The 12,532-nt window shown below is 44.4% G+C and overlaps 2 protein-coding genes across 4 annotated transcripts in view; one reads left to right on the forward strand and one right to left on the reverse strand.

The window, feature by feature from the left end:
- Nucleotides 1-3,019, forward strand: part of CERT1 (ceramide transporter 1) — an 83,417-nt gene extending 80,398 nt beyond the window's left edge. For all 3 annotated transcript variants that reach the window (XM_054811127.1, XM_054811125.1, XM_054811126.1), the window contains one exon: nt 60-3,019. The gene's annotated coding sequence lies outside the window, so the exon portion shown is untranslated. The remainder of the gene's footprint in view (nt 1-59) is intronic.
- Nucleotides 3,020-5,764: 2,745 nt separating this feature from the next.
- Nucleotides 5,765-7,010, reverse strand: MED18 (mediator complex subunit 18). The gene is made up of 2 exons (XM_054811145.1): nt 6,793-7,010; nt 5,765-6,552 (listed from the first exon to the last, which is right to left on the reverse strand). The coding sequence occupies exons 1-2, from the start codon at nt 6,863-6,865 to the stop codon at nt 5,999-6,001; spliced, it is 627 nt and encodes a 208-aa protein (XP_054667120.1). The 5' UTR covers nt 6,866-7,010; the 3' UTR covers nt 5,765-5,998.
- Between the last annotated feature and the right edge of the window lie 5,522 nt (nt 7,011-12,532).

A 12,532-nucleotide genomic window follows, 5' to 3' on the forward strand; every position in this document is an offset into this window, starting at 1 on the left:
GTTTCTCTGTTAGTGTTCAAACTTTTCAGTGCTGTATTTTTGTCTTTCCTTACCTGCAGCAATCGGAACAAGACTGGGTGAGCATTCCACGTGGGAGAAGTGACCATGCATAGAGCACTCCATGTTGGAACGAAGGATCTACAGTCTTTTTATGGCCCAAGTTCTAGGCTTTGTATACTGAAGTGAAGAAGTGTTGCAACACCATGAGGCTGAATATTTAACACTAGCTCTCTCCTGCTAACTTCTCGTGCTGAATCAGTGTGTAATTATAAATACATGTATTGATAACATGTAGATGGCTCTATTTTTATTTGCTTGCTTTAGAAGAGGAAGAATGCATACAACTTGGAATCACCAATGTGGGTTACTGATTTAATTTTAAACAAGTTGCAGAATTTCACTGTCAACCTTCCTAAGATACTTGTGGAGTTTTTGTGCATGTCTAAAAAGCACAAAAGACAAATGCACATATAGCATACTGTATGTGCTTTATATGCACAGAAATCTATGTGGTATTTTGGGGGAGAGAGGGACTTCAGTAAAGCCTAGGTGACTTATTGGCAGGTTTTGTTTTGCTTTGTATAATCATAGTTCATTGCTGCTGGTTTCTATAACAAATCATCTTGTTACATAAAATGTCCGTTAATAACTGAGGGCTGTCGATATCCTTATGACTTTGCCTTTTCTATTGTCTTACTCTTATGACGATCTTTGGTTCGGAAGGAGTAAGAGTGTGAAAAGCTTTATTTTTTTCCAGATATCTTTATATTTCTATTGTATTTTTAGTTATGTAATATGTGCTACAGAATTTTTGTTATTAAACATGATCTAGAACTATCTAGCAAGATTCTGTATGAGAGGGCAAGAGACTGCCTGAAAGCTAGAAGTCATCTGTCCATGCTCTATGTGGACTGCTTTCTTGCATGATATCCAGGGCTTTCCCGAAGCTGTGAGAAGGTACACTATAATATATAATTGAAGTAATTTGGACTACATAAGACAACATTCCCAGTCTAGAATGAGAATGAGTACGTTATTTTCAGATCCTGCACGTGTTTTCCTCATCTTAATAAAGCCATGCTGTGAGGTTCATGTAGAAAATTATTTGCCTCTTGATCAAAAAACCATCAGAGCTGCAAGGATGCGTAGTTCTTATTGGAAAGTTCCCTTTAGTTGCTGTGAGAATTTACATGTCAGATATTTGCCTGCCTTTGATTCTGGAGATGCTTATTAGGAGAGGACTGTGGCAGACTGGTACTGACTTTGAGGTCTTTCATCCACGTCCCATGGTTGGAAACTCTTCAGAGACTGCTCAGTGTTTCACTAACTTGTGTATCTCAAGAAAAAACTTTCAGATATATTTTTGTCAAAAGAAAGCTGGAAGTCTTATTTGATATAGTATGGTAGGTGCCTGAAAATAAACATAATATAGTAACTTAATGAAGATTTGGTAAATGATTAAATGTGATCTGCACAGTGTTGAAAAACATTATATGTTCATCTTCTCTGTACAGATGAAGTCGTACATAACACATGATTACACATGCATGCGGATTTCATGCTTCATAACTCTTCCCTTTTTATTTGCCTTTCTCTAATGGTGTGCATGGAATATGCCTTATTACAGAGTTATTCTGTTAATTTGAATATGTAGAAAAGTGCCTATATGGTAATGCTAGTAAGGCAAATAAGATGAAAATTTGTACATGTTTACTATATCACCAGTGAGCATTTTATATAGCGATGTTAAAAAAAAATCTTATACCTCAAATGTACTTCCATCTTTTTACAATCAACCAAGTAATGGTTCATTCCACCATAGCCACTGATGGGAACTTTAAAAAAAATCCAAAATATAAAGAGTTTAACTCCTTATTTGCCATTTCTAGTAATTGTTGGAACACAGGTGAGTTTATTAATTTAATTGGATAGCTTTATTTTACAAAGGTATGGAAAGTTTACAGAGCCGTATATAAACTTATATCATTAGTTGCATTTGCACTAAATGTGATGTACTTTTGCGATTTATTCTGTAAATAAAATGACACTACAGATACTATTTGTAAAGAATACGTTTTACTTTTAGGTAAAGGCACTGGTACTTCACTATAGCTAGCCCTGCCCAATCAGAGTTGGAAGAACCTTCTTAAAGAATACAGAAGAGGTTGCAAGATCGAGAAATCAGTGTTAATTCACATCTTTAAAAACAAATGAGGAAAAGGCAGTTGTCTGTAGGCCTTTCACGTTGTCCATGCACAAGTAGCCATTAGATCCTTCCTTCTGGAAAGGATCTTGGTTTTATGGTTTTATAAGACTTGCCCTGTCTCTTGAGCCCATCCCTCTTTTCAGTCATGGCCACATATCTGTGTGCTCTTGAGTTCACTTCTTCCTGTTAATGGATCGGTAGTATTTATACAGCTGTGGTGGTCTTTGCAGAAGCAGCTCCTGAATCTAGAATGGATGTCTTTATAAGCTGAACCAATATGAAGGGTTGAGAATGCAGCAATCTTCTCCATCAAATGTCATTCTCTGAATATCTGTGTCCATTGGAGAATTTGGATGTTGCCAAGCTAGATCTAAAGGAAATGACTTGATAGAACTTGTATTGGGAATGAGGATGAGATGGGCATTGTTACCCTAAGTACCTGAACATCTGATTTTGACAAATTTATCTGTGAAAAATGTGATGCACTTTGAAAAACAAATTAACTTTTACTTAATTGGGCTGAGCTGGCTTATATGAAGCTGTGCAGATTCTCTATAATCAGATTGTCCACCTGTATTTTTGTCAAGTTGTACAGATAACACTGTATTTGACTCACCACTGTTCATCTACAGACTTAAAACAGGAATCATATTTTTGAGTACCTTGAGTGTGTAGAGTGTAACTGTTCTATAATAGCTTTATGATCCTCATGATAAGTTTTAAAAATGAAAAGAAGTTGGCTCTTCCATGTTACAATCACAAATTTAAAACCAGTATTTAAAAGTGAAAAGTATTAAAAATTATGAAGAAAAATCCTGGTTTGTAGTTATTTTTAACTTTCAGTGCTTTGGAGAAACTTGTTTAAATCATTTTACCTTTTAACCAACCTTTAGATCATGGATAAAGTTATATACAATATTATAATGTATGGAAAACATTTAACAGGAAAGCAGTTTGCTTGAATTACTGAGGTTACTGAGATGAAAACTTGAATGCCACATTAGTCTGTATATTGAAAAGCTCATTCTGTGCTAGCGTATTGGAGACATGTTAAAAGATGTTCCTGTACAGTATAGTCTTAATATAGAGCACTTCCAAAGCATTTCAGCTCTTGTCTTCACTTGTACAGAATTAACATTACGGAAGTTTCCATGGGAAGAATAGAGACCCAGGACTGAGGAGTGCCAGAGGATAAACTTGTGGCTTTTGATAAAGTATGAAGAATTTTTAAGAACTGAGATAAGCTTCTGTAGAGCAAGCTTTCTTAATAGCAGAAATAGCTGGTGCCTAATGGGCCAATAGCAATCCTACCTTTATTTTTTATGCAGGGATTTCTGCTTTTTATATGGTAATCAATTTGTAGAAACCTTAAAAGCATGCAAGACTGGAGGAACAGTTTGAAATAACAGGAGGCATTACTTGCACAGAAAAAAATACTTAAACTCAGTTGCATCAGGCCTCGGGTAAGCAGAGTATTGCAACAGAGTCCTGAGGTAAGCCCTGCCCTTGAAGAATGCAGCTGTTGTAGCTGGCAAAAAGAAATCTCCCAAAATAAAAATAACACAGTCACATTCTTGGTCCCATAAGTTATGCATGTAAGTTAAAAAACACACACTTTTCAGTAGGGAGAGGTCGAGCAGTTCTGTAGCTGTCTGTAAAACCATAATGTAATTTGACCCTAGATACAAAGAATCATAATTAGAGTTATGCCACACAATTTACCAGTGTGTATTACTTATAGTGTTGCTATTGTCTTTAGTCTCCAGCTATAAAAGCGGAATTTCATAGGAGGAGAAAAGTGTATTTCAAAAAAAAAAGGATACACTTTGAGCATTATGTGCCTGAAAGTGTCCATTTTTCTTCAGCTGTAACCACTGCTGCACTAAGTTTGTTTTCCTCTGCACACCTGCCTCTTCTGTGCATAGGCTAGAGCTAGAATAAGGAAAGCTGGTAATGTGAGTTGCTGCAATTCTTAAGGTTTAAACTAATTCTCCTTAAAAAGAGCTATTTTAAATGATCATTTTTATTTTTGAGAACTTAGACCAAGCAATAGTCAGACATCACCTGAAGTGTAAAAACTTCAACTAGGAACTTTCCATTCAGTCTCCTCTTGCTTGAGTGGGCCTGCCTGAAATTCCATGTGGGATTTTCCTCAAGCCATGCATCGTGGAAGTCTGCCAAACAATTCCTGACCGGCGTTACAGTGGTAGGATACGACAACAGCCCTGAGGCTTCCCATTCCCACCTGCCAGGGTGGGACTGCAACCGAATCATGGAGCAACCTGGCAGGTTCAGTACAGGCAGAGCTGGGGGACCCACCCCTGGCCCCCTGGGAAGTTATGCCCTCTAACAGTATGGAAGAATTCCAGACCGGAGGCCCAGGATAGTGTGGTGTCAGCTGAGGATGGGTCATGCCTGAGTACGAACAAAAGAATTGTAGGTATGTCTGTACCCTGCAGAAAGTATTTCCTGTCTAGGGAATGAGCAAACACATGCATCACCTTCTAGCCTGTAGGATGTTGGAAGTCATTGCTACGTAGTCACTGGTCTTCTACAACACCCAGTGTTCAAGTACGCAGTTGTCCTCACGTCCCTGTATGCAGAGCCTGCATCAGCAGAACACCCAAGACACTGCACTCGGTGAGCACTAAGCCAGTTGTCATGGCTTATCTTGTCCAAACTCCAGTGTTGAAAATGTAGCCGTGAACCTAAAAAGCTTTTTTTAAACTTTTTGTGGGAGTGGTCTTTGCCTTGAGTTATTACATAGGGTTGTGTGGTACTACAGGGTGGCACTGTCTCTGACAGAGGTTGGTACATTTTAGTAATGGGTAAAATGGTTGCCTTAAGAACGTGAGACATTTAAAGAAGCTTATCTTTGTTCTTCCCAACCTTTTTTTGTTTGAACTGTATTTGAAAACTCTCAAACCTAACTCAAGTATCACTAAGATATAGGGAAGGTAACGAACCATCCCACTAGCGAGAGCAGTGCTAAGCAAAATCATCACTAAATTAGCAGCTGTATGATGCTCTAATTGTTTAAAATGTTTAATTTTCCATACTGCTATCAGGTGTGATAAGTCTAATAATAAAAAACCCCAAACTAAGACTGCCATACCCATCTTTGGTGAAAAAGATGGAACAGCGTTAAAAGATTTGAAAACCTGTTGCAATATTGCTAAATTGTCTTCCAACTGCCGTTATATCAGAAACAGTTCCACTATGAAGTGTCTTGTGTCCTAGCTGTTTCTGTTACATATGCTATTACTCTACTATTCTATTGTAAATTGGTGTACACTTACTCTTTCATACTGTGTAGTTCCTGGTTTATGCTTGTGTTAAACACCTCCTCCTGCATTAAAGGATATTAATTTCATGTATTACTTAAAAGAAAAAAAATTGGATGACTAGGTAGGATATACCACTGGTGCTTAAAAAAAAAACAAAACCAAAACTAAGCAGCACCAGGATGTTGGGTACACAGAAAGATGAATTCCAGGAAGTCAGCTGTTTTTGGATTGTAAGACAATATGCTTTCTGACAGGTATCTCCCCAACAGGAGAAGGAAGATTACCACTATTAGCATTTACTGATGTTTTTAATGGCATTAAAGTGTCCATTTGTGTTCATCCACAAGTGAAAGAAAAAACACTCGGTAATTGCAACTGACAAGACTGATATGTAGTCCTTTATTCCCCTCTCCCTGTTTTGATTTGCCCTCAGAAGGCTTTTTTAGAAACACAGCCCCTTTGGGAATACTAACAAAACCCATACCTTAACTGCCCAGCTTTTCAATCACATTAGCCTTTTGGGGTCAATTTTTTCCAGGTGTACTAGAGGCTTCAATTGCTCAGCAAAGTTCCTCATGTCATCAGAAACGATGTCCTGTCCTGCTGGCGCTACCACGTTGAGCTCCACCAGGTAGGAGAGGGAGAGCGGCTCAATGTTCTCCGTGTTTCCCGGCATTAGGATGCGGAAGATCTTGTACACCATAATCTTCATGATGCCCTTGCGGAACACGTGCCCTTTGGCCACAAACTCGTGGTCCATGCGGAAGCCCATCTCCACCAGAAAGTCCGTCAGGTTGTCCGAAGTAGCGATGTCTACGCAGTTGCGTACCAGTGCGTGGCGGCTCTTGTCGCCTATTTCCGGCTGGCCCAAGTAGCGCAGATGCCAGGGCATCCCGCTTTTGTCCATGGACCGCCGCGCCCGCAGCACGAAGGGGCTGGCCTGCTGCCCCTTCAGCAGGAACACCATCTCGTGGTCCAGGAAGGTCTCCGGCTCCATGTTGTCGCACAGGCCGCGCAGGCGGTGCAGCAGGCTCTCCAGGCTCTGGTCCAAAACGCTTCCTGTGGCGGGCAGAGACCTCGGTTACCCCCTCCCCTCCCGGGTGAGCGGGCCTTTCTCCAAGCGTGGGACATCGCAGCCCGCCGGTGTCCGGATCCCTTCCCGAGCCCCCCTCAGACCCAGGTCCCCGGGGGCTGCCCGTCGGCCGAGGTGGCAGTGACAGGCAGGCCCGCGGCCCGCCGGGCGCTTCCCTCGGGGGCAGGAGGGAGCTGCCCGCCGGCCCGCCCGCCGCCGCCGCTTACCTTGGAGCAGGTACTCCATCATGTTAATGGTGCCGCCCGTGACGGGCATCATGGTCACGGGGGGCGCCTCCATGGTGCGGACCCGGCCGCAGGGCTGAGGGCAGGCGGCGACGCGGCGGAGGGAGCGGCGCGAACGCGGAGAGGGCGGCAGCGCCACCTAGCGGCCCGGCGGTGCCGCTCGGGCCCTGCTCGCTGAGGCGCGCTGATGCGTGCAGGGCCACGGCCGCCCCTCCCGCCGGAGGCCGCCCGCGGAGGGGAGCGGAGGGGCCGCAGAGGGCTGCCGGGCTGCGCGGAGCCGCGGCCGCCTCACCTCCGCGCGGGAGGCCTCGGCGGAAGGCGGAGGGGAGCGGGAGGCTGACGGCGGGAGCGGCCGTGCGAGGTCACTGCTGCTTCAGCCGAGCTGCGGGCAGGGGCCCGTCTGCTGTGGCGGCGGGAACAGCCGCTCCTTCAGCTGTGACCGCAGCGCTCCCCCCTCCGGTTTCCTACGTAGCGAAAGCTGTACGCGTAAAATACGCAGCTGGGGCTGGGGCGCCAGCGGTCAGCGGGGGCGGAACGGGGCCTGCGCGGCGGAACGGGAGGGCGGCGATGGAGCTGCCGCGTTCGTCGTCTGGGTGCGGCAGGTTTTGCACCCTAGTTATTCGAGGGAAAAGCCTTCATTTCGAAAAGGCAGCAGAAATGCCCAGTATGTATCAGTAAATTCGGTTCTGCAGATCCCGAACCTAGAGTTGTAAATTTATTTTTTTCCTTAGTTGTTTTTATAACAGGCCTTCGTGCTGCAACGGCGAGAAAACAGTGTGTCTGTCTTTCCTTTATCTGTATCTCTGCACGGTGGTTGTGTCCCCGGCCTCCCCCAGGTAAATTTAAGCACACAAATATTAGCGCAAGGCAAACACCTGCAAATTCAGAAATGGTGTAAGCATGCTCTCCCAGGGCAGTAATAATTTATTTCAGGCCTGATAGATGGGAGCTAGTTTGGAGTACAGCCGTGCAGCTGAGCTGGGGTGACTTGAGGGGCACAGCGCAACGCAGGAGGGACGTGGCTGTTGCCGAAGCTGGAGCCACACCGCGGGCGGCTGCCACAGCCTGTGTGCACTGATGTACTTCCCTGATTGCAGATAAGAGGCCTGTGTTGAAATAAAGGAAGAAAATGGTCAACAAAAGGTTTGGGTAATGGTTTGGAAGCTTCCTTGCACTTCTAAGAGCAAAAAATAGGTTCTCTCTTTTTTTATAGCTTTAGTTAATGTGGTCTTAATACGATTAGAATGAAAGAATATATATTGAGAAAGTTAGCTAGGAAAAGTAAAAATTGATCCAAAATGCACTCTAGTGTTTCACAAGGGGTAGTTTCTGAGGTTCACATCTTTCTGTAGTGATAGGGATTGTCTCTTCTGCCTAGCTCAGGTGCACGGTAGAGTTATTAGAAATGCCTTAAAAAAAACCAACCTAAGAGGACAGCTACTTTGTTGTTTTGAAATGCAAATTCTTTTAAATTCCCCAGTTGCAGATACCTCAATTAGTTCTGCCCCATAGCCTGAGGAGCTACGCAGTGGTGCAGCGCAGAAAAGAAACATTACCCCAAACTGGGCAGACCCCCTGTAGGACTGAACAAAATAGGTCAGCAGAAGTGGCTTTTGCACACATGCAGAGCATCTCCAAATCCCCTCACCAGCTGTGTAAAAGATAGCAACAATACAGGCCTGCAGCTGCTGAGCTGGTTGTTACCGTGGGCTTGGAGACTCTGTAGTGCATCTCTGTACCTTAAAGGTATTGTAAAAAGAACCTTTTTCTGCACTTGTTGAAGACAAGGTGCAGCAGACACAGAAGACAGTGGGTCAGGCAGATGGAGAGGGTGGAGAGAAACAAGAGATAGAAATGGAGGGTAAACATGTTATTCCCAGCCACCTACCACCCAAGTGTGTGCGAGCTTGTTGAAATTAGTTATTCCATTTGGTTATATAATAGGCAATTTATATAATGGGTTCATTCCATAATTTACATTTTTAAAAGTTGTTGACAATTTCAAGGCTAGGATTACTCTTTAAGTGATTTTTCTATCTTAGCAGGTTAATTCAGGGACATCGGGTTGTTCTGAGCCATTTCACCACAAGCAATGATGTGTCAATAGCTGAGGGACTGTCTCAAATAAAAGGACTACGTAAGCTTACAGCATAAAGACAGAAGGCAACAGACATCCAATAACGGATGGCTTACTGTCACCCTCAGTATAGTACACATTATGATTTATTCCCCTCTACCTTGCAAAACAGGAAAATTTTTCAATGAGCTGGCCAGCCTGGTGGCTTCCAGACTTGACCCTGTTCCTAAACTCATATTACCAAAGCAAAAACTAAAGTTGTGTGTAGTTTTCTGTACTGTCTCCCCTGGGTTTTAAATGACCAGTTTAGGGTCATAGTACCAAAAGAAGTTGCTATAAGAACATTTCTTTAGTGAGTGTCCAATTCTTTAGACTTACTTACCCAGAAACAATTTTCAAATGGGAAAGCCAAGATTATTGCTGGAAAAGTGCAATTCTATTTAGCCAGAAACTCTGCCAACAGTGGTGCCTCTCTGTGTGCCTGACAGACCTGCCCTTTTTTTTTTCCCCCACTAATGAAGCACTCTTTTAGAGCCAGTATTCTCAAAGATTGAGATAATTTTAACTGGTTTAGTGTCATTAAACTGGGCCAGCTCACACAGAGCTATGGCAGCTCTCATATAAAAGAAGGGGAATGACCAGGACAGCTGTACATACAGTTACACTGGTGCTTGGCTTGTTTTGAGAACCTTTTTAAAAAAAAATTTACCCTTGGCAGCACAGTTACACATGTGCACAGTGTATAAAGGAGGCTTGATTGGGTGTGGGCTGTGGGCAAAACACTGATCAGTGCTGGGCAAAAGAAGGCAGCAACATAGCCCACTTGTTTTGAGGGTGAAGTAATGTTTTCAGGGCAACTTTTCATGGTGATTGCCTCCTTGGAAGACCACTTGTCTGAGATTGTGGACTGATGATGATGCAGCCTATGGCATACACTTACTGTAGGATTGCCTTCTATTTGCCCTTGGAGACCAGTGTTTTCCTACAGGGACACTGGGAAGCAATCTGGCAAACCATGTTGTGGTACCAGGTGGAGAGCTAGAAGCTACAGACCTATGTGACTAGTCCTGCTCTGAGCTTGATAGACTTACCTAAGTCTGGTCTTTCACCCAGTAGTCGTGGGACAGACTGACCATTGGCATAATTTTTATGGCATGGTTGTTTCATCCTGGTGTTCTAGCTTCTGAAAATGGACTGACCTTGTACAATTCTTCTCCAACAGTAGGTAAGGAAGAAATTCTTTGCTGTGAGGATGGTGAGGCACCAGAACAGGATCTCAGCAGATACCAGTGCCAACATCTAGATTTTCTTTTTTGTACAGGCTCTGGCAGGGATGGAATTAGTTGTTTTCACAGCAGCCTGTATGGGGCTGTGTTTTGGATTTGTGACTAACAGTGTTGATAACACACCAGTGTTTTTGCTGTCGCTGAGCAGGGGTTGCCAGCATCAACATTTCCTTTTTGTGCTTCTTTCTCCCCTGTACCCCCCACAAGTGAGTAGGCTGGGGTGGGTGTGAGGTTGGGAGGGGACACAGCCGGGACAGCTGACCCCAACTGACCAAAGGGATATTCCATACTGCGTGGCGTTGTGTCCAGCACTAGAAGTTCAGGGAAAGAATGAGAAGGCGGGGGGGGGGGGGGGCCTTCATGGTTATGGCATTTGTCTTCCCAAGTAACCGTTAGTGTGCAGAGGCCCTGCCTGCTGCTAGGAAGTACTGAATCAATTCCTTCGTTTGCTTTGCATGCACAGCTTCACTTTACTTGTTAAACGGTCTTATCTCGATCCATGTGTTTTCCCACTTTTACCCTTCCAGTTCTCTCCCCCATCCTGCTAGAGCGGGGCAAGCAGCAGCTGGGTCAACCCACCACGTTTTTCTAGGTCAACCGAGTCTTAGTGTGAATGCTGCTGGGTTCTGTAAGCGGGGAAGAACCTATGACAGCTGGGGCTGAAGCCCCTGGTGTCCCTCTGGGTAGGGTAAGCAGCACTCTGAACACAAAACAGTGGTGAAGATGGGACACTAGATAATTTTGCATTGCATAATAGACTGCAAAAGCCCTGGAGCGCTGTAGAGATAAGCTTCAGAGGCAGGTCTCCTCCCACAGACAAGTATCACGATGTGACCCTGGGGCCAGCAGTAATCTCTAGGCAGGAAGGCAAGGTACAGAACTGTCAGTGCTGGGAGTTTCACTGGATGTGCAGCACCGTAGTCGCAAGTAAGGCCAGGTGCCTCTGCCAGGAATATGAGCTTCCCTTGAGGCAACAGAGAGGACCTGTGGAGCAGAGACAGGTGCTGTAACAGGGACGCCACCTGAAGCCCAAACCATCATTTCCTTGTTTCAGCAGGTGTCATCGTGCAGCATCATAAACCTTCCCTAACCAACGCCAAAGGGAGAGAGAGGTAAGAGGACACAACCTCAAAAATGGTAAAAGTTATGTCCCAAAAGAAGTGGAGATGATGATGTATTTTAAAAGCACCATGAGTAGTAAGAGCTCTCAGTCCAGCACAAAAGGCAGCTGAGAGGCGTGGGAGGCAGACCATCTACCACAGCTTTTCTCAGAGCTGCGCTCACCTTACCAGCAGGACTCACGCCGAGGATGAAAATTAACCCAAGCAGTGCTGTGTATAGACACGCCTGGAGCCTGGATATACCCGAATGCTTCCATGCAAAAGCAAGCGGGGCTCTCGGCTGCACTCTCTTCTGGGAGCTGTTGTGCCTGCTCAGCAACACCTGTGCTGGGGCCCTTGCTGGCTCACTCCCATCCCATCACCATCCCCTGCAGGCTTCTGGTATCAGAGCGACCTTTGGCGTGAATGCAGTTTGCATCCCTGCACCACGTGAGCAGAAGCCGCTCCTGCGGGAAGATTTGGTACGTGTCACTGCTAACGTCATATTACAGCTGACAGAAATCAAAGTGGACAACAGTTGTGTAATTAGAGACAGCTGCTGCTGCAGAGCTTCCAAAACTTTGTCAGACAGCAGGGAGGGGACTGCTGCGTAACCGGCAGTAGATACAGGACACAGGGAAGAAAGGAGATAATCTAGGTAAAGAGAAAAGCAAACTAGCTACCTGAGTCAAATACACTATTTTTACTGGTTTTATTTTTTCTAGGATTTTAAAATATTTGGAAAACTCTTAACAGTTGTGGCAGCATAGCACTGCAGTTGCAGCAACTTTAGAAATTTGATTTATGGACAGGTGGTTTGGTTTTGCCAAGGACTCAAAACATGGTGCAAGGCTGTTTCTTGTACTGAAGCAATCCTGCTACACAAAATTTTCAGTGTGTATGCAGGGACACAGCAGCCCTTCAGCACCCTAAATGATTCTGGCATAAAACCTGTGGTTCTGAGGAGACTGAAAAAGAATGCAGAGTGCATTGTATGTCCGATTATAGACTGATGGACATTGACAAGACCAAACCTGGGAGTTGGACTACAGGTGAGGAAATGAGAGGGAGAGGGGGAAATTTTTGGTAAGTTTCCAGGATCTGTAGTGAGGTACTGACTAAAAGCTTGACCACGTTGCTGGTAACATGTACTATGATATAAAAAGCTCCGATAAAAATTTCACGTAGTTCCTGACATGGTACTGATGGGTTCTTTTATTCTTCCAGCTTAACCTGTCTTGCAAGAATATACAGTACTG

Source organism: Grus americana, chromosome Z (genome assembly GCF_028858705.1).
Source record: "Grus americana isolate bGruAme1 chromosome Z, bGruAme1.mat, whole genome shotgun sequence".
Classification (NCBI taxonomy): Eukaryota; Metazoa; Chordata; class Aves; order Gruiformes; family Gruidae; genus Grus; species Grus americana.

What these genes read in the sequence shown, in the direction of transcription:
- MED18 (XM_054811145.1), bottom strand. Translation starts at nt 6,865, where the DNA reads ATGGAGGCGCCCCCCGTGACCATGATGCCCGTCACGGGCGGCACCATT. An exon ending in GATGGAGTACCTGCTCCAAG is followed by an intron (nt 6,553 to 6,792) that starts GTAAGCGGCGGC and finishes TGCCCGCCACAG; the next exon opens with GAAGCGTTTTGGACCAGAGC.